At 42.3% G+C, this 27,686-nt stretch overlaps 1 protein-coding gene across 1 annotated transcript in view; it reads right to left on the bottom strand.

Annotated features, from left to right (window-relative positions):
- The window catches only part of PDE5A (phosphodiesterase 5A), a 325,066-nt gene that overhangs the window by 156,850 nt on the left and 140,530 nt on the right, over positions 1-27,686 (bottom strand). Inside the window, exons 7-10 of the mRNA XM_075860590.1 lie at positions 12,358-12,466; positions 6,809-6,893; positions 4,771-4,946; positions 3,883-3,933 (exon numbers count right to left, since the gene is read on the bottom strand). Of these exons, the coding sequence (XP_075716705.1) occupies positions 3,883-3,933; positions 4,771-4,946; positions 6,809-6,893; positions 12,358-12,466 (421 nt within the window). The remainder of the gene's footprint in view (positions 1-3,882; positions 3,934-4,770; positions 4,947-6,808; positions 6,894-12,357; positions 12,467-27,686) is intronic.

A 27,686-nucleotide genomic window follows, 5' to 3' on the forward strand; every position in this document is an offset into this window, starting at 1 on the left:
ACACTGAGTATTTTGCAGAGTTTTTTGACGCGGAAACCGCGTCGCAAAACTCGGCAAAAACGGCCCGAGAACGCCTCCCATTGATTTCAATGGGAGGCGTCGGCGTCTTTTTCCCGCGAGCAGTAAAACTGCCTCGCGGGAAAAAGAAGCGAAATGCCCTATCTTCGGGCGCTTCCGCCTCTGACCTCCCATTGACTTCAATGGGAGGCAGAGAAAGCGTATTTCGCGCTGTTTTATGCCCGCGGCGCTCAATGGCCGCGGGCAAAAAACGGCGCGAAAATCGCCGCGAAAATCGGCGTGCAGGGAGAGGAAAATCTGCCTCAAAGTTCCAAACGGAATTTTGAGGCAGATATTCCTCCCCCAAAATACTCCGTGTGAACATAGCAAGTGACTCACAGATTCTGATGTGTTAACCGCCCACTTGACAGTCAAAGGCCTCATTTGCATATCCGGTGCCAAAACTAACGGCACCTATATCTCAGCAACGGTGGGGGCAAGAATAAAAAAAAAAAGCAGCAGAATCTGTGAGGCGCCCGCAATCTAACTGAGATGTCAGCTTCAGTTTTTTGGGAACGTGACAGGTTCTCTTTAAGGCAAAAAACTGCCATAATTTGATTTGATACATTTTCATTGATAAATGTGCCCCAAAGTATTACAATTGTTTGTAATTATCATAATAATCGGATCACAAGCCGGATCTTCATTGTAGGAAATAAACACATTTAAGACTCGTATGCACTGTGCTATTACATTTCTGGTGTAATTTAAGCTGCAAAATATAAAAGTGGGACCAACAGCATCAAAAACAGCCAATCTTGGGTGGGTCAATGGTGCAGATTTGCACTGCACAAATCTTGCATATTTCATTAAAGGGGTTGTCTAAGGCTATGTTCACACGGGGTCTTTTGCCGAGTTTATTGACGCGGAAACCGCGTCGCAAAACTCGGCAGAAACTCCCCGAGAACGCCTCCCATTGATTTCAATGGGAGGCGTCGGCGTCTTTTTCCCGCGAGCAGTAAAACTGCCTCGCGGGAAAAAGAAGCGACATGCCCTATCTTCGGGCGCTTCCGCCTCCGACCTCCCATTGACTTCAATGGGAGGCAGGAGAAAGCGTGTTTTCTGCCCGCGGCGCTCAATGGCCGCGGGCGAAAAACGGCGCGATCATTGCTATTCACACGGAGTATTTTGGGGGAGGAATATCTGCCTCAAAATTCCGTTTGGAGCTTTGAGGCAGATATTCCTCCCCCAAAATACTCCGTGTGAACATAGCCTAAGAGTACAAAAAAAAAAAGAAAAATACTAGCAGCAGAAAAAGTAATTAGCCACTTAACATCCAAACCTTTTGTGGCCTTAATGACCAAGGATTATATTTTGTTTTTGCACTATCGCATTCCAAGTGTCCTAACTTTTTTTTCCCCGTCGCTATAGCCGTATAAGGGCTTTTTTTTTTGCGGGACGGGTTGTATTTTTTAATTGCACCATTTTTGGATGCATATAATATATTGATTACATTTAATAACATTTTATTAACTTTATTTTAGGAGGGAATTGAAAATAAACAGCTATTTCAGCTATTCCAGCAGTTTTTCCGTGTTTTAAATTTACGCCGTACACTATGCGGAGTAAATAACATGTTACCTTTATTCTATGGGTCGGCTCAATAACTAGGGATACCAAATATGTAAAGGTTTTATATGTTTTCCTAAGTTTGCACAATAAAAACCGTTTAAAAAAAATTACTTGTTTTTGAATCGCTGCATTCCAAGAGCCGTAACTTTTTGATTTTTCCATCAATGTTGCCATATGTAGGCTAAGTTTTTGTGGGACAGGGTGTAGTTTTCATTGGTACTATTTTGAGGTACATGGGATTTATTGATTAACTTTTGTTTTATTTCTTTTTTGCAGTTGTTTTTCGTGTTTTATTTGGACGCCATTCACCCGGTGGTTTAATTAATGTATTGACTTCATTGTTCAAGTCGATTGCAGTGATACCATATATGTGTATGTTTTATTTATTTTTTACTTTTTATAAATAAAACCACTTTTAATGGGAACAAAGTGGGTTCTATTTTATTTTTACTGTAATCTTTTTTGATTTTTTACTTTTTTGATCTAATTGTTTTAAAAAAATGTCTTAGTCCCACTAGGGGACTTCACTTTGTGATCTTCTGATCGCAGATATAATGCTTGGTATACTCAGTATACCAAAGCATTATTGCCGGTCAGTGTGAAACTGACAGGCAATCTATTAGGCCATGCCTCTGGCAGTTACTGAGGGCAGACCTGGGGGCCTTTGTTAGGACAATAACTTCCATGGACACCCATATGCGCACCGCAATCGCTTTGCGGGGGTGCCGATGGAGTGACAGAGGGAGCTCCCTCCCTCTGTCAAACAGCTTAGATGCCGTGGTAGCTATTGACCGTGGCATCTAAGGGGTTATACTGACGCAATCCGCGTTCTCTGTGTATAAGGCCTGATTTACACGAGCGTGTGCGTTTTGCGCGCGCAAAAAACGCTGCGTTTTGCGCGCACAAAAGGCACTTGGCAGCTCCGTGTGTCATCCGTGTATGATGCGCGGCTGCGTGATTTTCGCGCAGCCGCCATCATAGAGATGAGGCTAGTCGACGCCCGTCACTGTCCAAGGTGCTGAAAGAGCTAACTGATCGGCAGTAACTCTTTCAGCACCCTCGACAGTGAATGCCGAACACAATATACACCAACCTGTGAATAAAAAAAGACTTTCATACTTACCAAGAACTTCCTGCTTTCCCCAGTCCGGGCTCCCGGCCGTTGCCTTGGTGACGCGTCCCACTCTTGTCATCCGGCCCCACCTCCCAGGATGACGCCGCAGTCCATGAGACCGCTGCAGCCTGTGATTGGCTGCAGCCTGTGCTTGGCCTGTGATTGGCTGCAGCCTGTGCTTGGCCTGAGATTGGCTGCAGCTGTCACTTGGACTTAACTGTCATCCCGGGAGGTCGGACCGGAGTTATCGGTAAGTCAGAACGTCTTTTTTTTTTTACAGGTTCATGGATTTTCGGAGCGGAAGTCACTGTCCATGGTGCTGAACCAGTTTAACGCTTTCAGCACCGTGGACAGTGACTGTCTCCTGACGTCGCGTACCCGAACATTTTTTACCGGTTTCGGTCAAAACGAGTTTGGCCGAACCCGGTGAAGTTCGGTGCGCTCATCTCGAATTTGACACTCCGTTTGGATGTTTGTAAACAGAAAAGCACGTGGTGCTTTTCTGTTTACATTCAGGAGTTTGACAGCTCTTGCGCGAATCACGCAGTTCGCACGGAAGTGCTTCCGTGCGGCATGCGTGGTTTTCACGCACCCATTGACTTCAATGGGTGCGTGAGTGCGCGAAAAACGCACGATTATAGAACATGTCGTGAGTTTTTTTCTGCGCACACGCGCTGAGCGCAATTCACGCATCGTCTAAACTGCCCCATTGACTAATATAGGTGCGTACGACATGCGTGCAAAGCACGCGCGTCGCACGCGCGTATATTACGTTCGTGTAAATGAGGCCTAACAGTAGTGCTCTTTCGCTGATCTTGTCAGTACAGTGGCAGTACCCATGAGATCTGAGTGACGGATATATCCGTCACTCGTCATTAAGGGGTTAAGACAAACATAACCATAATTCACCAATGCCAGTCTTTGTTTAAATTCCAGCAGCGATGACGTACTGATACGTGACAACTGCAGCCTATCAATGTGCACATTTTCTGCTGATATTTATTTTTTTTACACTCTGGAAACAGTCCTTTACCTTATTTCAAAAACATCATGAAAGAATTTGACTTTCACATGCAAATTCAAAAGAATGTACATAATGTATTTAGTAAGAGAAATAAAATAGCTTTTACCGCTGTTACCTGCAGCTCCATGGTTTCTTCTTCAGCAGCAGATGCATGATACGAGAGGATCTGCAATACAAAGCACAAAAGTTAAAGACACGTTTACTAAGCTTAAAAAAATATTGCTAAAAAGATTGTGGCAACTGCTGTAGCTCAGAGTATTTAAGGGAACCAATCTGTAGCTTCTAAACTGTATGTAGGAGATGATCAATTACTAAGAGATCAAAGAAATACCAAACCTATGTCAACAGTACAAGTCTTTTGAGGACCAGGAAAGCTAGCATTTTTTTTTATAGTGTAAAGTCTTTTCTTCACAAGGAAAAGTTCTGCTCATTTCCTCTTCTGTGAACTTACTCTATCATGACCACCTGAAATAATAAAATGATTTCAAGCAGAAGTAAGTGGGCCAAATAATTTATGACTAGAGTAAAATATCACCAAGAAAGATATAGAAAACCTTTACCCAGGCAATTAACAGTTGCTAGCTACAATGGTATTTGACTTGCCCCTCTTGTGAGTAGCACAGACATATGAAATGTTAAATTTTGTGTAAACTTAATCTGAAAAATGTTTAGAATAAGAAATATTTTTTGGCAATTTCAGTTTAACAGTTTTTCGGGGTATTTTTCACCCTGAAAGGGATCCATGCAGTCTAATTCATAAAAGCTGCTCCTACAAGTTTAATATCAGGCATCAGAGAAAGTACCGGTAGTTTCTGTCGCAAACAACAGATGGGCGTCTGGAATATGTATTAAGGCCAATTTTCTAATGAGCAGAGCAAGAGAAGTGTAAATCCTTGAGGAGGGTGTTTGAAAGCTAGTGGTTGACAATAATTATTTAATGCTTGAACAAGATGTTAGAACCACATCGGGCTGCCAAGAAACAATCCTTTTATTGTGGACTCACCTCTAATGTCACCATCTGTTTGGCCATGGCTCTCTCTACAACTTCATACATCTGGGTGTTCTGGATCCCCAAGCCACAGAAAATTGCAAAGGCCTCCAGAAATTGCTCATCGTTTCGGTTGAAGGCCTTGATTTTGCCAGAGTTTTCTTCCACCTTGTTTATAAGTTGGCAGACTCCTATGATAAATATATCACTGGGGCCATTAATACATTCAGAAATGGTGCTTTGGAAATCAAATAAAAAATAAGAAGCATGGTTTGTCTGTAAATCACACAGATATGAATTAATATGTATTAGTTAATTAATCTGGCAGTTATTTGTGCTGTAATATTTGCCAAGCATGCAGGGATGAATTTCAAGAAGCAAGAAAACTTTGTATAAATAATCAGTTGTGATCAAGACATAGTCTTCTTGCAGCCTTATGATATCATCCGCTGATGGGTGGATTGTAATGGTGTCTAGTTGTTGTACATGTGTTAGCCAAGTGATATACTGGTAGTCAAGACCGTGGTCCCCATTGCACCTACATTTTATTATTTTTGTTTATTGTACACTGAGCTAAAAGACTAATGTACAGGCTAAGAAGAACATGGACTGTATCCCATTCCACAAAGCACAGTTTTTTATTTATAGCACTGTAAAGCTGGGTTCACACAGAGATTTTTCAAGGCGGAAATTCTGCCTCAAAAATTCCGTTTGGAAGTTTGAGGCAGATTTTCCTCTCCCTGCACGCCGATTTTCGCAGCGTTTTTCGCCCGGGGCCATTGAGCGCCGCGGGCATAAAACGCAGCGAAATACGCTTTCTCTGCCTCCCATTGATGCCAATGGGAGGTCAGAGGCGTAAACGCCCGAAGATAGGGCATGTCCCCTCTTTCTTCCGCAAGACAGTTTTACCACTCACGGAAAAAAGACGCCTCCGCCTCCCATTGAAATCAATGGGAGGCATATTCGGGCCGTTTTTGACGAGTTTTGCGGCGCGGTTTCCGCGTCGAAAAACTCTGTGTGAACCCAGCCTTAGGCTGAGTTCACACTGAGTTTTTTGCAGGAGAAACCGCCTCAAGATAGGTCATGTTGCTTCTATTTACCGCGAGGCGGTTTTTCCCTGTTGGTAAAAAACCGCCTCCGCCTCCCATATCAATGGGAGGCATTTTCGGCCGGTTTTTGACGAGTTTTGCGGAGCGGTTTCCGCTCAAAAAAACTCGTCAAAATACTCAGTGTGAACAGGGCCTTATACACCCCTGGGCTTCAAAGACAATGTAGCAGAGTAATTTTCATCTTAGTAAGTGATGGCACATCGCTAGGATATGCCATCAAGTTGAGAACAAAAGTGCTGTAGTGCTGATTTAGCGTTTTTTAGAGTAAATGGAACCGGCTGGAGTCCATGCACAGCTCAGTGGATGAAAGAGTCACCGTGCAGGGAAAACTTAGAAGGGGCTGTAGCGCTGATTCAGCACTGTGACCCCTTATTCTCAGGAACGGTGAGGATCTCAGAGGTTGGACCTCCACTGATCATAAAGTGATGGAATGTCCTAAGTATATGCCATCACTTTTTAAAATAGAAAAATCCCTTTGAAGCCTAATTTTTCTCCCTCAGACACACTAGAGCTCATTTTAAAGACAGCAAATTATGGTAAGTTTTGGGATGAGGAAATCCTAAATACTATGATGAGGAGGCACATACTAGAGTTATTTTTCCTATAGTAAAGGTGTATATATATCTATATATATATATATATATATATATATAATAGTAAAGTTATATAATATAGTATATAATATATGCTATAAATACAGCAGTAATCACAGAATCCACCCCTTCCCAAGCCAGTAGTGGGAGCAGCCCCCTCACCTAGTAGTTACAGTAGACACTTTCCCCCAAATTTCCTAAAACAAAAGGCCACTAAAGTGCACAGCAAAGTACACCAAACATAACTATGTTATATATGTCATATTTTCATACCCACTGTATTTTACTTTTTTTGACATTCAACACAAAAGAAAATTCATTTGCAAAAATACAGATATAAGATATAAGCACCTATTACTTTATTCTTCTTTTCATTCTTAATTGGTGTGCAGAGCAGACTTTGAATTTCCTTGCTGTTATTTTCTTCATTTTCATTCTGTCAAGAAAAGTTGTATTGTCAGGCTATAGGATGCCATTCATCCAGAATAACACAGAATATACATACAATAATGTAATCTATAAAAATTCAGTCATAGTCTTAGCAGCAAAAAGAAGCAATGTGTAGAGGAAAACATTTTATTGTTATTAATTTGCAATAGCCAACCTGCAAGCCACTTTTATTGAGTAATACGGTTGCAATTAAAGAGTTGGTACATAGTTGGTAAAGAAAAGACAATATAATTACGAACAAGGGGAAAGAACAGCCAGAAGAGGTCCATGCTACAATTACCAGATAGATGGACTACATACATTGGACTACATACATGCTAGCTATACATTGAAGAGATCTATAAAATGATGTATTACTGGATCTCATTGGTAAAAAATAAGCATGACTCACAAACACTTCAGCATGGTAATAGGAAAATATCAACCCTGGTGGAACCCTTAAACTTTTTTTTGCCTAAATTTTCATTCCACTGAAATTTTCTTTATGATATTTGTTACTACTAGGTCCTGTCCACACAGAGGTTTTTTTACGCAGAAACCGCCTCGGAAAACGCGCCAAAAAAGCCTCCCATTGATTTCAATGGGAGGCGGAGGAGTTTTTTTTCCCGCGAGTGGAAAAACCGTCTCGCGGGAAAAAGAAGTGACATGCCCTATCTTCAGGCGTTTACGTCTCTGACCTCCAATTGACATCAATGGGAGGCAGAAAAAGCGTTTTTGCCCGCGGCACTCAATGGCCACGGGAGAAAAACGGCATGATAAACGCGGCAAACAGCGTGCAGGCAGATCAAAATCTGCCTCAAAATTCAAGACGGAATTTTGAGGCAGAATTTTCTGCCTGCAAAAAATTTAGTATGAACAGGGCCCTACAGGTTTTCCTGCAACTGTCTTATAATGTAAGCTCAAAAATCAATCAAATGATACCAGATAAGAGTTCCTGTCAATCTGGCAATTTCTTTTCTTCCGGTAACAGAATATTGCATCAGGAAGACAACATGTCAATGAGATTTACATAAATGTTAAAGATATCTTTAAAATCTTCTAGAAATATTTAACATACTTGAATAATGTATTATACTATACTTGAGGGATATCTGGCAAGCAGAAGGCGTTACAGCACATTTCTTCCTAAAAAGATTTTATGTGGCTGTTTGCGCTATCTTTGCATAAAAGCCTCTTGATTTTGAAAGATGACAAACTCTAATGGCAGACATTGTAGCACCTATAGGAGTCGTCAGATAGTATTTTACATAGGTAGGAATCTTTGAAAAAGGTTTGTCCAGCACTCTCTCTGATAAAATCCCAATTTTTAATTCATAATATTAAAACAAAGTAAAAACAATCCCGGGGTGGATGCTTACGCGTTTCGAACTGCTAATGTTCTTAATCACAGCTCGTATGCTGGCAGCTATGATTAAGAGCCTTAGCGGTTCGAAATGCGTAAGCGTCCTCCCTGGGATTGTATTTACTTTGTTTTAATATTATGAATGAAAAATTAGGATTTTTACTTTTGCATCTGTTGCCGACGGAGACGTTTTTCACGTCTACGAAGACCAACAAGACTCCAGCCTGGTACAAGATATATCTGAGGGTATGGTGAGCGGACCAATGCTTTTATTTTTCCTTTTTTTATATACCCGGATTAATATATACGTCAGCATTGTTATAGAATGTAAATTTTCATCATTATCTGTGAAGAGCCTAGAATAACATAAAAAACATCCAAATGGAATATTTCAAATAGTTTAAACATGACCAGAACTCTATTTCCAACTATTTATTGGGCTTATAGGAGAAAATGCTAGCATCCTTAAAGAGGCTCTGTCACCAGATTTTGCAACCCCTATCTGCTATTGCAGCAGATAGGCGCTGCAATGTAGATTACAGTAACGTTTTTATTTTTAAAAAACGAGCATTTTTGGCCAAGTTATGACCATTTTCGTATTTATGCAAATGAGGCTTGCAAAAGTACAACTGGGCGTGTTGAAAAGTAAAAGTACAACTGGGCGTGTATTATGTGCGTACATCGGGGCGTGTTTACTACTTTTACTAGCTGGGCGTTGTGCATAGAAGTATCATCCACTTCTCTTCAGAACGCCCAGCTTCTGGCAGTGCAGACACAGCCGTGTTCTCCAGAGATCACGCTGTGTCGTCACTCACAGGTCCTGCATCGTGTCAGACGAGCGAGGACACATCGACACCAGAGGCTACAGATGATTCTGCAGCAGCATCGGCGTTTGCAGGTAAGTCGATGTAGCTACTTACCTGCAAATGCTGATGCTGCTGCAGAATCAACTGTAGCCTCTGGTGCCGACACGATGCAGGACCTGTGAGTGACGTCACAGATCTGCACTGCCAGAAGCTGGGCGTTCTGAAGAGAAGTGGATGATACTTCTCATCAGAAAGCCCAGCTAGTAAAAGTAGTAAACACGCCCCGATGTACGCACATAATACACGCCCCGATGTACGCACATAATACACGCCCAGTTGTACTTTTACTTTTCAACACGCCCAGTTGTACTTTTGCAAGCCTCATTTGCATAAATACGAAAATAGTCATAACTTGGCCAAAAATGCTCGTTTTTTAAAAATAAAAACGTTACTCTTATCTACATTGCAGCGCCGATCTGCTGCAATAGCAGATAGGGGTTGCAAAATCTGGTGACAGAGCCTCTTTAAGCACAACATTCTGAATGAAATCATAAATCTGTATAAAACTCTCCTAACGCAACGCATACTGTTGACGTGGCTTTTTTGTTTTCTTTGTTATTGCAGATTCTTGCAGACACCCACCACTAACATGACAAAGGAAGTCCTACATCCGGTCCTGTGTAGGGTGTCTAGGGGTTGAAAATATTGTTCATCTTGAAAAACTGACTAAATCAGATGCTCCCAGTCAGAACAAACGTTTCAATATCAACAGAATGGAAAGTTATTTAATGTTTATACAATTATGCACAACTAAATTTAGCCGTCATTATTTAATTTGCAAGGCTGCTTGGATTTAGGACAAAACAATCTGCTAGGGATTTAGGTTTGTCCAAAAAGTACTTTCCCTAGTTGAGTAGTTTTAATTGTTATAGTTCAAAACAGTAAATTCAATGTACAGTTAGGCCTCATGCACACAAACGTAAAAACGCCCGTAATTACGAGCCCATGGACTTCTATTGGCCACGGGTACCTTCCCGTTTGATTACGTGCAGTTGAAAAATATGGAACATGTCCTATTTCAGGCCGTAATAACGGCACGGACAGGCCCATAGAAGTCTATGGGGCTCCCGTAATTTTCGGGTGGCTACGTGTGTGCACCCGTAATTACGGGAGCATTGCTAGGCGACGTAAGGGGATAGTCACTGTCCAGAGTGCTGAAAGAGTTAACTGATCGGCAGTAACTCTTTCAGCACCCGCGAAAGTGACTACCGCTGGAGTTAATTATATTAGGCCCCATGCACAAGAACGTGCTTTTGCGGCCGCAATTCCCCCGAAAATCCACGTGAGAATTGCGGCCCCATTGATTTCTATGGGGCCATGCACACGACCGTAGTTTTTACGGACCGTGCATGGCCCGGGAGCCCGCACCGCAGAAAGAACGGACCTGTCTTATTACGGCCGTCTTCTGTGGTCCGGGCTCATTGAAAATAATGTCCCGCGATTTTCGGGCGGCTCACGGCTGACAGTCCGCAGCCGGCCGACCCGAAAATCACGGCCGTGCACATGGCTACGATCGTGTGCATGAGGCCTTAAAAGTTAACTTACCTGCTTCTTCCTCCAGTCCGGCCTCCCGGGATGACGTTTCATCCCATGTGACCGCTGCAGCCAATAACAGGCTGCAGCGGTCACATGGACTGCCGCGTCATCCAGGGAGGTCGGACTGGATGTCAAAAGAGGCACGCGTCACCAAGACAACGGTACATATGAACTTCTTTTACTTTTGAATCGCTGCGGAAACTCTGCCCGAGAGGGCTGCCCCTTGTCTCTTTCCAGCACTGATAGAGAGAAGGGGCTGCCGATTAGTGCAGAGAAAACGGGTCAGTGAATACGGCTGACACCGGACCCGTATTTACGGGTACGGGTACGTAAATACTGGTGGAATACGGGTCGAATACTTGTGACAAAGGACCCGTATTTACGGGAGGAAAAAAATAAGTTTTCTGTGCATGAGGCCTACTGAAATAGCGAACACTAGCACCAGATAACCTTTATCACACTACGAAGTATTCTCCACCACAACACATGCTAACCACCACCAACAATAGCACTAAAGTGACATACATTTATAATAAACGATACATCTATTCTTTGGTGTATGTTACCGTCTGGTATATTCTTTTAAAAGTGCTACTGACAATGCAAATTCTGTGACCACTCTCAACTCAAGAGATTATTTGTAATTTATAGGAGATCCATCATACATATCCTGACCACAGGTGCCGCAATTCTATCTTTTGATCTTGCAGATCATGTTTGGTCGAAGTGAACAAAAATGTCAGGTGGCTGTTAGAACAAATTTAGGACCACCGTGTGTGATCAACTATACCCAAAAAGAATTCTCTAAAGATAGAAAACTACTTCCAGGCATGACTTCCCTAGTCTATGTCTGCTATTTTTCACAACGTTCAATTTGCAATAAGCTATCTGGCAAAGGGACTAACTTTTGTCAAAGTGATAAAAGATAGCAACTGTCTAAATCTCTTGACACCGTCTTTTCTCAGTATCTGTTTATATAGCTGCTTCCTGTGGAAAACCCAGAAAATGTAGAAAACATACGAATGGAATATATTTTAAATAGGTGAAACAAGCGTAGAACGGGGGACTGGATTTTGTATTATTATAATAATTAATAAGGCTCAGTTTTACATTGATCTAGGATAGCCAGAATAGAGCAGCATGCAGCATTATTATATGTAGTAAGAAAAAAAATGTAAGGCCTGACAGAATTATTATACAGGAAATAAATGGATCATGATCAGAGCCTTTGAATAACATTGCTAATGCTCAGTATCAGTGAAAGTAAATCAAAGTATTTGCAAAATTATTAAACTTATTTTATATATATATATATATATATATATATATATACATACACACACATATATATATATATATATATATATATACACATACACACGCATGCATACATACACACATATATATATATATATATATATATACACACACACACACACACTATAAAATGGCGCCAGATGTCAATATATGTGTTCAAGTCATAATGTATAATCTAATTATGTTTGTGAGTCTATAAAACATCCATCTATTTATAAATACAGCAATAAAATTACCTCTACATTTAATTTTCCTTTTCCCCATTCACTCAATTGCAGGGAATGTAGCAACTCTATTTTACTACAGCAATTATTCATTTTTTAATACTTTTAATAAATGTAATATTAATTTTGCTGTTGCAATAAATGTTGAATTTTAATTTTACTTACTGTCCATGAAAATCTTGTATCCTTACTCACATTCGGTATGTTCAGTGCTTCCATGGTGTTAGCCACATACTGGGCATACATATAATTAAATTGGCTTACATCATAATCTCTGTATAAAAAAAATATATATAATTAGTTAATATTGGTAAAGAACACGCAATAGAAAATAAAAGACTAAAAGTCCTGAACTTCAATACAGACTAGAACCAGTCCTTGATTTGTACCCCTTCCCCCTGCTTGCATTCTGGGCCCTAATGACCAAGCCATTATTTAGGTTTTTCCATCGTTACATTCGAAGAGCTATAACTTTTTTATTTTTGTGTCGACATCGCTGTATAAGGTCTTGTTTTTTGCAGGAGAAGTTGTATTTTTTAATAGCACCATTTTGGGGTACATATAATTTATTTATTAACTTTTATTAACTTTTTTGGGGGGGATAGAAGAAAACGTGAAATTTCGCCACTCTTTTTTTGCGTCCTAAATCTACGTCGTTTACCGTGTGGTATAAATAACACAATAACTTTATTCAACGGGTTGTTACGATTGCAAAGATACCAAATTTGTATAGATTTTGTATGTTTCTACTACACAGTAGAAACACTTTTTTTTTCAAAATTATTTGTTTTTGTGTCTCCATATTTGAAGAGCCATAACTTTCTTATTGTTCCGCCGATGCAGTTGTATGAGGGCTTTTTTTTTTGCGAGACGACTTGTAGTTTTTATTGGTACCATTTGAGAGTAGATGTGATCACTTTTTATCACATTTTTTTAAAGTCCGAATTAACAGAAAACAGCAATTTTTCCATTGTCTGTTATTGAATTTTTTACGGCGTTCACCGTGCGGGTTAAATAATGTAACAGCTTTATAGTCGGGGTCGTTACGGACGCGGCGATACCAAATATGTGTAACTTTTTTGCTTTATTGTGTTTTTTGTAATAGTAAAGCATTTTGTAAGGGGACAAAGTGGGTTTTTCATTTATTTATTTTTTCACATTTTTTTTAATTAACTTTATTCAACTTTTTTTTGTCACTTTTTTACTAGTCACTAGGGGACTTTAATATGCGATCATCCGATCGCTTTTATAATACACTGCAATACTTTTGTATTGCAGTGTATTACTGCCTGTCCGTTTAAAACAGACAGGTATCTGCTAGGACATGACTCTGGCATGACCTAACAGGCATTTACTACAGGCAGACCTGGGGGCATTTATTAGGCCCCCGGCTGCCATCGGAGACATAGACACTCGGCAATCTTATCGCCGGGTGTCAGTGGGATGAGAGGGAGCTCCCTCCCTCTCTCCAAACCAACTCAGATGCGGCGCCCGCTATTGAGCACCGCATCTGAGGGGTTAAACGGGTGAGATCGATACTAATATCGATCTCACACGTTCGAGCAGGGATGTCCCCAGCCCTCAGCTACCTCTGGCAGCTGAGAGCAGGGAGATTTAACGGCTCCCTGCTCTGTTTACTTTCTTCTGATGCAGCGCCGTGAAAAGGCTATTGCATCAGAATAAAGCCCACTAAGGACCGCCGTGAAAAGGCTTATCGGCGGTCATTAATGGGTTAAGCAATGCGATTTAAATGCGAAGGTCAATAGCGACTGCCACATTTAAGTGGTTTACAGAGGGAGGGGGCACCTATCCCCCCGTGCCGATGGTTGCTATGGAAACCAGGAAGCCTAGCAACGGCTTCCTGGTTGGCCAGGTACAGGCAGGACCTAATAGGCTGTCAGTCGAAGAATCACAGTTACAATACACTACACATGTACGACAAAATGAAACAAATTAAAATTACAGCTCATTCCACAAAAACCAAGCCCTCACACAGCTCCATCAACGGAAAAAGAAAACGTTACAACTCTCTGAACGCAATGATGCAAAATGATGGCCCAGACAAATTTTTTAGGTCCAGTAGTTTTTCACTAAAAACCCCACATTATCATTTGCTAGTCCCCACAGGTGGGCCCTGTAGATGCAGCGGAGATGAGGACACTTTAGGGCCTTGTGCTGCTAATAGGGCTAGTGAAGAAGTCAAAGATTTGGCAATACTGGAGCGCAGACATTTTGTACAAAACCCCAGATTTATTACATAGAAGTGTCCCATGGTACGTAAAGCTGGCCGTGCAAATAGTAAAGATGGCATTGTATAACGTTTACTTGCTATCCCGATGTACAGGTCAGTTGGGAACATTCCTTCAGTTTTAAGAGGTGATTAATTATGAAGGCCCTAATGTTTGGAAACCGGGGAGGGCCCAAGCACATCTGCCCCAAAACGTCATCATCTCCTCTGGAAGCGAGGCTGCCTTATGACAGGGTAACACTTTCTCAGCGAAGTTCTCCAAACTGCAAACAATGGAAGGGCCCAAAAAAAGTGCAGTGTGTTTCAAAAAGGGTATAAGAAAGGACAACATTTATCAGTGTGACCCCTGCCCGAAAAAACCTGGTCTGCGAATATAGGATTGGTTCAAATTGTACCACACCAATCCATGGATTATTAATTTTAATATTCATTCACCCCATCATTACATCATGCTATTATGCCCTGATGTACTCCGCGCGGCTTACATATACCCTGATGTACTCCGCACAGCTTACATATGTCCCACATTATAAGCTGAAATACCAGTAAAACCCCCCAAAAAAACTACTATCAAGAACAATATGTGCTCCAAAAGACAAATGGCCGTGCTCCCAAACAGCAGTTTATGACCATATATGCGGTATTACTGTACTCTGGAGAACCCGCTTAACAATTAATGGGGTGTATGTCTCCAGTGGCACAAGCTGAGCACAACATATTAGGCACTGAAATGGCATATATGTGGAAAAATTGCATATATGTGGAAAAATGGCAATATTCAATCTGCAACATCTATTGTGTAGTAATTTCTGCAAAACACTTGCGGGGTCAAAATGCTCACTACTGGGGTAATTTTTCGGGGTTGTCCACTGTACTGGTACCTCAGCACTATGCATCATGGTGTCCGAAAACTAATCTTGTAAAATCTCAACTCCAAAAACCAAATGGCGCTCCTTCCCTTTAGAGCCTTGCTGTGTGTCCAAATAGCAATTTACGACCACGTATGGGATACTGCCTTACTCATGAGCAATTGCGTAACAAAATTTGGGATGTCTTTTCTCCTGTATTCCTTGTAAAAATTAAAATGTTGAGCTAAAACAACATTATTGGAAATATGTAGATTTATATTTTCATGGCCAAATTCTAATAAAATCTTTTAAAACACCTGTGGGGTCAAAATATTCACTACACCCCTATTTTAATTCCTCGACGGGTAAAGTCTCAAAAATGGGGTCCCATCTGGGGAATTTCTAGTGTACAGGTAACTTAGGAAGTTTTGCAAATGCGACATGGCACCCAGAAACCAACTCCGCAAAATGTGAACTCAAAAAGCCAAATGGCGCTCTTTCCCTTCAGAGCCCTGCCATGGGCCCAACCAGAAGTTTGCAATCACATATGGGGTATTGCTGAACGTTGAGGTGCTTTTCTCCTATAGTCCTTGTAAAAATGTAAAATTTTGAGCGAGAACGAAATCTTATTGGGGAAAAAAAAATTTACATTTTTTTTTATTTTTACGTCTCAATTCTAAAAAAATCAGCAAAAACCTGTGGGGTCAAAATGCTCACTACACCCCTAGATTAATTCCCCAAGGGGTGTAGTTTACCAAATAGAGTCACCTTTCAGGGGTTTTTACTGTAATGGTACCGCAGGGGCTCTGTAAATGCAACTTGGCGCCCAGGAATTAATCCAAATTGAGTCAGCTCCTAGTGGCAGCTACAGTGGTGCGATCTACAAGGGAGGGGTGGTGCGATTTACAAGGGGTGGGGGGTGCGCTCTACAAGAGAGGCGGGTGGTGCTGCAACCTGCAGGGGGTGGGGGTGTGAGCTACAAGGAAGGAAGGGGTGCTGCGATCTACATATGGGGGTGAGATCTACATGAGGTCGTGCTATCTCCAAGGGAGATGGTAGTGCTGCGATCTACAAGGTGGGATACGATCTACATAGGGGTGGGGGTACTATCTGCAAGTGGGTGTGGCACAGTCTACATGGGCACTGTGGCACTATATTGGGGGTAGCACTATGTGGGATTTTTGACTGTATGTGGGCACTATCACTACATGTGGGCACTGTGCCACTGACTATATGTGGGCACTATGTCACTATATGTGGGCACTGTGGCATGGTCACTATATGTGGGCACTGGGGCACTATCTATCCTGACAAATGAAATCCATCTTTTTTTTTTTTTTAACGCCCATGAAGGACGGATTGGAAATGGATGAGAATTTGGAGACACTGATGCAAAATGGACATGAAAAACTGACAATTGATCAGTTTTTAATGCCCATCTTTTTTTCACTGTCGTGTGATTGTGGCCTAAATGACTGATGCCAGGAATCCCGTTCACATGTACCGTTATTGGGCCGCGAAATCCAGCTGACACACAGACCATTTTTCACGGTCCAATCACGGTCGTGTGAATCCGGCACTGTCGGAGACCGGCAGAGGTGGTGACGGGTAGAGAGGGATGTTAGTGCACGGAGCGCATCATTGATTATAGATTCTGTTAACCTGTTCCCTGCGGGGGAACACAGAAGTTATAATCCACTAGATAGACATTTTTCCACTTGTATTTATGAGAAAATAAGGTATATGCAGAGGTTAAAAGTTGTGAAGTTACGTACAATATTTATAGCAATATATGTTAAAGTTATTTATATAAAGAAAATTTATTAAATTATCTCTTGGTATTACTGTTAAATAAACAGAAAAAAAAGAAGAAAATCGAGATTCAAATCGAAAATCGCTCAAAGTGTTGAAAAAAATCTAGATTACATTTTTGGGCAAAAAAATCATCCAGCCCTAAATCCACTAGGTGCTCCTTTGTTCTTGAGACCTGTGCTTCAGTCCATTCGCACACTAGGGCCAAATGTGGGATATTTCTAAAAACTGCTGAATCTGGGCAATAAATATTGAGTTGTGGTTTTCTGTTAACACTTGCTGTGTTACAGAAAAAAAATTGATTCAAATTGAATTTCTGGGGGCGTGACCGGATGTCGATGGAGTAGGACGCACGGTTCAGAGCTCCTCCACTAACCACCCTATTAACTGCGGTAGATCTTGGATTTAGCCTCCCAATACACCCGCAAGATGGTGAAACGTGTGCCCAAGAAGCCAGAGAATAAACTGGCACCCTCCCGCGTGCCAAATTCCGGCATTCTGGACGCATTCCTCCGCGCAGACCCACAGGTGGAACAAGCGCCATTACTGGCGCCTTCCCTAGACACAGCATCACAGGCTTCCTGGTGCCCATTGGAATCCCTGGAGGGAGACCCACTTGCCGATCAGGTACGGTCCCTGACACCGGAGCTACCTGGCTCTATACCCGCTGTACAACGCCATGACCTGGGTCGGGAAGACGGTCACGTGGACGACAGCCCGCCATCTTTGGATACCTCTTCACCGCACCCAGAGGGACCGCAAGCTTTCCTGACGAGTGCCTCTCCACAACATAATGGCTCACAGGTTGGTGACCTACCTTTCACCCTAGAGAATTTCCCACTCTTGCCCAAAGCTCCGAGGCCTCTGAGGAACGAGATCCCCTCCTTCTCGAAACGTTCTAGGGACCAGAGAAGAGGGACACGTGACGCGGAGTTGGAAGCTCCCTCCATTTTGACACGGCCACCCTCCTGTGACCGAGGCTTGGACTCCCAGGCAGGGCTTTCATCCTCTGACTCTGAGTGCCCCACTCCTAAAAGGTCAGACTGGCATACCATCCTCTGCCAGCTTCCTACTAGAGAGGACTTCAAGGTTCTCATAGCAGAGGTAAAAGATACCTGTAGTGCCGCCATTGCAGCTATACAGCAGGACATACAGTATGTCACCAATAGAGTGGAGACGTTGGAGGATGATCACGACTCCACCCGCCAATATATTTCCCAACTGCAATCCACGGTAGTGGCCCAAAACACGGCTCCACCGATTACCATAACCACCTGGAAGATCTTGACAATAGGGTTAGACGCCATAACATTAGGATCAGGGGTGTACCTGAACCTAAACAAGACGAAAATGTGAAACTAATTCTGACGACCATTTTTAACAAAGTCATAGGCGCAGCTGTGGACCATCCTATTAAATTAGACAGAGCTCACAGAGCCCTGCAGCCAAAAGGGGCTACCACCCTACCAAGAGATATCATCTGCTGTGTCACAGACTTTGAGCTGAAGGAAAACATTATGGCCAAGGCCAGAACCCAACGGGCCATTGAATATGGAAATGCTACGATTCAACTACTACCTGACCTATCTTGAATTACACTACATAAGCGGAGACAACTGCGCCCGCTGCTCTCCATCCTGAGAGATGCCAACATCCTGTACCGCTGGGGACTCCCTTTCAGCCTTACAGCCAGAAGAGATGGACGCTCTGCAGTCCTCAGGTCACCTATGGATGTACAAGCCTTCTGTGCCATACTGGATATTCCATCACCGAAATTACCTAGTTGGGATCTCGTTCTACCCCCTCCGCCTCCCCCACCCGTCTGGCACAAAGTCCCGCAAAAAAAGAAACCCACCACGCTGAGGGACCCTATTCTCGACAGAGGTCGCAAGTCTCCGACCCGGAGATAAAAGAGCTTGTTGCGGGAGGCTGCTACTCGTAAATGCACTGCCTAGTGCACAGACCGCATTGAACTTTTTCTCTATTCCTATGTTATGTGTTATTTTCTTTTAACTTCTATTACACCCATATAGGTGGTGGTGGGGGGCTACCAGACCAAGTCATCAGATTTGGCTGATCCTGGAGCAAAAGTTGCTAAGGTGGGCTCCGGCTGCGTCGGCTTCTAGGGGCACTTATCCCCTACAGAGACGATTCATTTTCCTAGTGCATCTTATGCACCTAGTGTTTTCACAGTTCGTTACGCATAAGAACCGATTGAATTTTTATGTCTCCATATGGAAGGTACTTTCCATTCATAGTCATTTAAATGACTTGATAATGCAATGTCACTGTATATGTTTATTGCTATTACCTTACGTGTTTTTATGTCTATGTCTCCCCTATCCCTCCCCTTCTTTCCTTGGATTCTGGTCTTCTACTAGGAGATATCTTCGGGAGCATGGCACCGGAGAGATGGAGAAGAAATGCAGTCTCTTACTGTCCCGCTATAGATGCAGGTTGGGCCCTTCTTGGGAGTTTATATTCATGTTTGATTTGCTGCCTCTGGATCTGTCATGGCGCGTATAGTTTCTTTGAATGTTAAGGGCCTAAACTCTAATGTCAAGCAGAGATTAGCGCTTAGAGAACTAAAATGCTTGAAAGCGGATATTGCATTTCTCCAGGAAATGCATCGTGACAGATCTGGCTCCTTTAAATTTGCTATGCCCCACTTTCCTATGGTATACACGGCTACGCAAAATAAGAAAAAAGCGGGAGTTGCAATTCTGGTCTCTAGAGACTGTCCGCTGCAAGTCAGTAAGTCCATTGTGGACCCAATGGGTCGGTATATTATCCTGGTGGGGACAATGAAGGGTGTTCCTCTAACGCTATGTAATATATATGCTCCAAATACCTTGCAGGTCCCTTTTCTGGAGAAAGTGTTTGCCAAACTCTCGCGCCTCCCGTCCAACACTCTCATCATAGGTGGGGACTTTAATCTCCCCCTGTCCGACGTGATGGACAGACAATCCCTCACTACGCCCACGCCATCATCAGACCTACGCAGACATACCTTAGCCTTTCGTCGCCTGATCCGTAAATATAATCTATATGACCTATGGAGGTTTTCTAACCCTTCGGCTAAACAATACACCTTCTATTCCCACCCGCACAACACTCATACACGGATAGATCTATTTTTGGGTAACATACCGGGCCTACGCTCTACATCCTCGGCGGACATTGGCCTTATCACATGGTCGGACCATGCACCGATTTTGCTTGACCTCCGTTCAGATTTACGGACTACAAGGCAATGCCACTGGAGACTAAATGAAAGGCTGCTTAAATACCCGATACATAGGGATGCTCTTAAGAATCACATTGACTCATATTTTACCCTTAACAAGAACTCAGTCCCTACGTTATCTACAATATGGGAAGCCCATAAAGCAGTTCTCCGGGGGCATTGTATCTCCATTTCTTCTCGTCTCAAACGGGACACGAAACAACAACAGGTAGACTTGACAGCGACTCCTACCACCCTAGAACGTAGAATGGCCATATCTCCCTCTACATCCACTCTCCATCGGATTGTTGAGGCGCAGAGTAAATTGAAGGATCTCTCTATAGCCAAGGTGGAACGATTATTATTATACACTAAACAGAAGTACTACGAGCGGGGGAATAAGGCACACTCACTACTGGCAGTGCAATTACGTAACAATCAACTACATTTTACCCCATCGGTGCTTAAAGATGCACAAGGTCAGTTGCTCTTTGACCCTAACCAACAGGCCAATCTATTCCACCAATATTATACAAAGTTGTATTCCCTCCCGTCTCAACTCCCTACCAACCCAACTGCCCAAACCCAATGCCTCGCGGAATATCTAAAATCCTGCTCTCTCCCCACTCTTACAACACTGGATATCGACATGCTCAATGCACCCATCTCGTTAGATGAGTTACAGGACACGATCAAAGAGCTCCCTAATGGTAAATCCCCGGGTCCTGATGGCTTCTCTTATCTCTATTACAAAGTCTTTCAGGATTCTCTAACTCCACACATGATAGATCTCTTTAATTCCTTCCTGTCGGAGGAGCAGATACCCTCCTCAATGCTTCATTCTTTTATCACGGTTATTCCTAAGCCGGGGAAGGACCACTCTGATTGTTCTAACTATAGACCGATATCGCTGCTGAATGCAGACTTAAAAATATTCACCAAGATTCTGGCCAATAGGCTGGGCTCCCTTCTACCCGGGTTGATCCAAAAAGACTAAGTGGGATTTGTCATGCATAGACAGGCGCGAGATAACACTAGAAGAACTATAGATCTGATAGATGTTATCAATAAATCAGAAACATCGGGCCTACTCTTAAGTCTAGACGCTGTGAAAGCATTTGATCGGTTGGATTGGTTCTTCTTCTTCGCCACCCTAGCGACGATCGGTATTTCTGGCCCTTTTCTTCACGCGATACGTGCATTATACTCCTCCCCGAACGCAACGGTAAAATTGCCACATGCTACATCTCAAAGCCTTTCTATCTTCAATGGTACCCGTCAAGGGTGCTCACTCTCTCCCCTCCTTTTTGTGCTATGCGTAGAGCCACTGGCTTCCTGTATCAGGAGAAATCCGGACATTCAAGGTATCATGGCAAGAGATAGGGAATTTAAAATATCCCTCTTCGCCGATGATGTCCTCCTGACTCTGCACAATCCACAAATCTCCTTGCCCAATCTGCATTCGGTCCTAAAAGAATATAGTCGCCATTCGGGTTTTAAGATCAACAACTCTAAGACAGAAGCCTTACCGATTAATCTGGCCCTGTCGCTTATATCGACCCTGCAGTCCTCCTTTAAATATACTTGGAAGACGGAAACAATAAAATACTTGATTTCTAGTTCATATTCCTCCCTGTATAAACATAACTATGCCCCCTTCTTTCAAGAAATAAATAAACTCATATCTAGATGGTCTGTTCTGCCCTTGTCTTTTTTCGGCAGAGTATCGGCGGTTAAAATGACTATTCTACCAAAATATCTATACCTTTTGGAAACCCTTCCGGTACCTATACCTCGAAAGGACATGTGCAAATTTCAAACGACTCTTTTGAAGTACATTTGGGCGGGTAGACGGCATAGAATCCCAAGCTCAGTCATGCTCTCATCTGTTATGTCGGGTGGCTTAGCTGTCCCAGATGTTTACCGGTATTACCTGGCGGTACATTTGCGAAGGATCCCATGCTGGACCTCACTAAGGGCATACAATAAATGGACTGAGATTGAGAAACTGTGGATCGCACCTACACACCCGAATGCTTTGTTGTGGTCTGGAACGGCAGACACCCTGACGACCCCCCTCCTACACTTAATGACGTTCACTAGGAATATTTGGAGGATATCTAAAGCGAAGTATGCATTGTCTTCCTTAAAATCTCTAATGACACCCTTCCTATATAATCCCTCCTTACCTGTGAGCCTTACTACAAAAATGTCCCAACCGTGGTCGAGAGCCGGTTTATTTTACTTTGCTGACATTGTAGACCCCTGTCAACGAACGATTTTACAGTTTCCGACGTTGCAAGCTAAATACAACTTACCAGAAAACTCCTACTTTAGTTATATGCAAATCACACATTTTGCCAACTCTATGCGAGCGGAAACGTGTTTTTCTAAACCCACAGCCTTTGAAATGCTCTGTAAAATGACTGTCTCCACTAGGGGTTTAATATCTGGGATATATGCTATCCTCGCTAATTCGCCTCTTCAGGAGACGGCCAGACATGGCTATATGGTTAGGTGGGAGGCGTACCTGGGTAGGGAGCTCCCCATGTCGCTGGGGGCAGCGAAATCATCCCTATGTCCTGCTGATAAAGAAAACCAATATAAAATTTTGATGCATTGGTACCACACTCCGGAATTCTTCCATCGCATTTTCCCTTTGGTATCGGATAGGTGTTGGAGATGTCGCAGCGACGTGGGGTCACTTCCTCATATCATTTGGGACTGTCAACTAATACGGCCCTTCTGGAGGGAGGTTGGAGATCTTATACAGGGGGTTTTGGAGGTTAGACCCCCAGTGCAAGCTTTGACCTATCTTCTAAATGTGCCACCCAAGGGATGGGGGAAGGTCCAGTCCCAGTTGCTTCTACATATACTTACAGCTGCAAAATGTCTTATTGCGGCTCATTGGAAACGCACTACTCCTCCTACGTTGAATGCCCTTCATAATAGAATTAGAGAAGTCAGGAGAATGGAATCACTGACAGCCTCATTGAATAACCGCATAGATCGCTTTACTAGTGTGTGGAGGCCATGGGACATGTATGACTCCTCTAGACCACCATGACAGGGACCATTGCTCTCAAAGTACACTTAGGCCCAATAGATAAAATATGATAGCTCCTAGGATCCATCTTTCCCTTACCTTCTTCCTACCCTAGTGTATCTGTCTATTGTCATGTTATTATTGTTTGAACCTTTTCTTATCTAGTGCAAGCGGTGGATGCTGACGTGAAGTAGCATAAAGCGAAGCTTCTTATTTCTTATTGTATATTCCGAGATGAAAGTAGTCTCATCAATGTTTTCATAATGCATAGACAGATCTTGGACAGTCCGCCCAATGAGTCCTCGTACTCCATTGTATTTATATTGTGTTGAACTATGTATGGACGGTCATTGTAACGTACAAATTTTTTCTTTTTGTTAATCCACTTTGTGCCTGCACGTCTGTATTTGCTACTGTTTTTTTTCTATGTTAATACTAATAAAAAAAATATATATATAATTAAAAAAATATATATATTGAATTTCTGAAAAAAATTACATTTATTTTGTAAATTTCGCCTCCACTTTGCTTGAATTCCAGTGGTACACCTAATGGATTAAAAAAAACTTTCTAAATGCTGTTTTGAATACTTTGAGGGGTGCAGTTTTTAAAATGGGGTAAATTATGAGGGTTTCCCAAAATATAGACCCCTCAACGGTACTTCAGAACTGATCTGGACCCTATAAAAAAAGGCATTTGAAATTTTCTTGAAAATGTGGGAAACTGCTGCTAAAGTTCTAAGCCTTGTAACGTCGTAGAAAAATACAAGGTTGTTCAAAAAACTATTGTCACGAGAAAACAATCTCAGAATCGCTCGGATAGGTGAAAGCATTCCAAAGTTATTACCAGATAAAGTGACTACAAATATTTCCGAAAAATATGTCTAAATCCACATTGCAGAAATTTGTAATATAAGTTATGCAGTTTGTTATTATTGCTATATCTGGTCTTTGGGAGTTTTATACTGCTTACACAGTTGGCCAGTAAGTATTACCTCCTCCTCCTCCCATTGAGAGACTATTGATTCAAATTCGGACCTAATGCAAACGACCACGGACAAACCATCATCTGCATTTGCGGTCCATTTGTCCACAAAAAAAACGTTCCGCAGTGTCATTAGTAAAAAAAAAAAAGGTAGGCGGAAACCCCATGATCCGCAAAAATGGTCAGTAAAATGAGATGTATTGAGTTTTTACAGCCCCTAGACGGGTCTCTGAAAATCAGTCGTGTGCATGGGGCCATTTAAATGAATGGGTCCGTGTGCTGTGGGCAAAAGTGCGGATAGCACTGAGAAAAAAACACTGTCGTGTGCATTAGGCCTCAGTCTCTAATCGTGCACATTATATCCACTCCTTTTCACCACTCTGCATTTCCAAGTTTGCGCATCTGCGCTGTTGTGACTTACCTGGAGACCTGTATCCTGAAGCTCCTATTGTGAAAGATACTCTTAGAAATACTGACTAAGTTACAAATTATGTGCATTATACTCGTTATGCAATTTTAGATTCTAAGTCTGTGTGCCTGCGCACTTATACCCCATTTCTGCAGACTTTTACTACTCAGTTCTTGCATCTGCACTGTATGCGCCCATGGACACAATCAGCATTTAGATACTTTGTAGGCTGTCTCTATTTTTTGAGCACAAGTCTCTCTCTCTTATTGACCACTGATCTCACTATTGGATCTGGGACCTGTCCATCAGATAAAATGGAATGTATGTACACTACCGTTCAAAAGTTTAGGGTCACTTCGAAATTTCCTTATTTTTGAAAGAAAAGCACAGTTTTTTTCAATGAAGATAACATTAAATTAATCAGAAATACACTCTATACATTGTTAATGTGCTAAATAACTATTCTAGCTGCAAACGTCTGGTTTTTAATGCAATATCTACATAGGTGTATAGAGGCCCATTTCCAGCAACCATCATACCAGTGTTCTAATGGTACATTGTGTTTGCTAACTGTGTTAGAAGGCTAATGGATGATTAGAAAACACTTGAAAACCCTTGTGCAATTATGTCAGCACCACTGTAAACAGTTTTGCTGTTTAGAGGAGCTATAAAACTCACCTTCCTTTGAGCTAGTTGAGAATCTGGAGCATTACGTTTGTGGGTTCGGTTAAACTCTCAAAATGGCTAGAAAAAGAGAGCTTTCATGTGAAACTCGACAGTCTATTCTTGTTCTTAGAAATGAAGGCTATTCCATGCGAGAAATTGCCAAGAAACTGAAGATTTCCTACAACGGTGTGTACTACTCCCTTCAGAGGACAGAACAAATAGGCTCTAACCAGAGTAGAAAGAGAAGTGGGAGGCCCCGCTGCACTACTGAGCAACAAGACAAGTACATTAGAGTCTCTAGTTTGAGAAATAGACGCCTCACAGGTCCTCAACTGGCAGCTTCATTAAATAGTACCCGCAAAACGGCAGTGTCAACATTTACAGTGAAGAGGCGACTCCGGGATGCTGGCCTTCAGGGCAGAGTGGCAAAGAAAAAGCCATATCTGAGACTGGCTAATAAAAGGAAAAGATTAATAGGGCAAAAGCACACAGACATTGGACAGAGGAAGATTGGAATAAAGTCAGGCAGAGGCAAAGGGGCTGAGTCCAGCGCTGAAGAGGATAAAAAGGAAACTAGTTCCAAGTTTACTAGATATTCAATTAAAAGGTCCAATAGGTTGGAGTCCTAGTGTGCAGACAGGAGTGAGTAACGATCCAGTCCTGGAGCCTACGCGTTTCAGACGTTAAGCACGTCCTTAATCATGGCTGTAACAGCCATGATTAAGGACGTGCTTAACGTCTGAAACGCGTAGGCTCCAGGACTGGATCGTTACTCACTCCTGTCTGCACACTAGGACTCCAACCTATTGGACCTTTTAATTGAATATCTATTAAACTTGGAACTAGTTTCCTTTTTATCCTCTTCAGCGCTGGACTCAGCCCCTTTGCCTCTGCCTGTCTATACCCATCGTGTGCCGACACAAGAGCCCGTGCGATGACCGCGACACATACAGCAAGTGTCAGGTGAGCTGGAGGACTTCTTCTATATACCTTCTATTGGAATAAAGTGTTATGGACAGACGAATCGAAGTTTGAGGTGTTTGGATCACACAGAAGAACATTTGTGAGACGCAGAACAACTGAAAAGATGCTGGAAGAGTGCCTCACACCATCTGTCAAGCATGGTGGAGGTAATGTGATGGTCTGGGGTTGCTTTGGTGTTGGAGATTTGTACAAGGTAAAAGGGATTTTGTATAAGGAAGGCTATCACTCCATTTTGCAACGCCATGCCATACCCTGTGGACAGCGCTTGATTGGAGCCAATTTCATCCTACAACAGGACAATGACCCAAAGCACACCTCCAAATTATGCAAGAACTATTTAGGGAATAAGCAGGCAGCTGGTATTCTATCTGTAATGGAGTGGCCAGCGCAGTCACCAGATCTCAACCCCATAGAGCTGTTGTGGGAGCAGCTTGACCGTATGGTACGCAAGAAGTGCCCATCAAGCCAATCCAACTTGTGGGAGGGGCTTCTGGAAGCATGGGGTGAAATTTCTCCCGATTACCTCTGCAAATTAACAGCTAGAATGCCAAAGGTCTGCAATGCTGTAATTGCTGCAAATGGAGCATTCTTTGACGAAAGCAAAGTTTGAAGGAGAAAATTATTATTTCAAATAAAAATCATTATTTCTAACCTTGTCAATGTCTTGACTATATTTTCTAGTCATTTTGCAACTCATTTGATAAATATAAGTGTGAGTTTTCATGGAAAACAAAAAATTGTTTGGGTGACCCCAAACTTTTGAACGGTAGTGTACCTCTGAACATTCTCTGATTAGTCTGCTATGTAGGCCAAGCCTCCACTAAGATATAGATATTATCTTGGTCATGAAATGGTTAATGGGCGATATCTACAGTAAAATAGATGTGATCGATAGCAGCTCGATCCTGCGTGGACCTGCTGACACTGAACCCGTCAGTCCCATGGAACTGACAGATACAGGTTTCAGCGCTAGATACAGCAGCTCTGTATACAGTATACAATGCAGCTGTATCTCAAAAAATGAAAAGAATTTTTAATAAAAAGTATTTTGAAACTTGCAGCAATCACATTTTTATAAAAAAAAAAGCAAAAAAAAAACAAAAACAAAACACTATTTCAAAGGTGTGCCAAGCCTTTAAACTCTGATTGTCCTATTTTTCCGGAGAAAGCAAAAGTGTAATACACTACATATGTAGCATAAACATGTAATATCTTTCTATTACGATCTAACAAATAGGTTCTGTTTGAAAGGGACTTTCAGAGGCTTCTCA

Source organism: Rhinoderma darwinii, chromosome 1 (assembly GCF_050947455.1).
Source record: "Rhinoderma darwinii isolate aRhiDar2 chromosome 1, aRhiDar2.hap1, whole genome shotgun sequence".
Classification (NCBI taxonomy): Eukaryota; Metazoa; Chordata; class Amphibia; order Anura; family Rhinodermatidae; genus Rhinoderma; species Rhinoderma darwinii.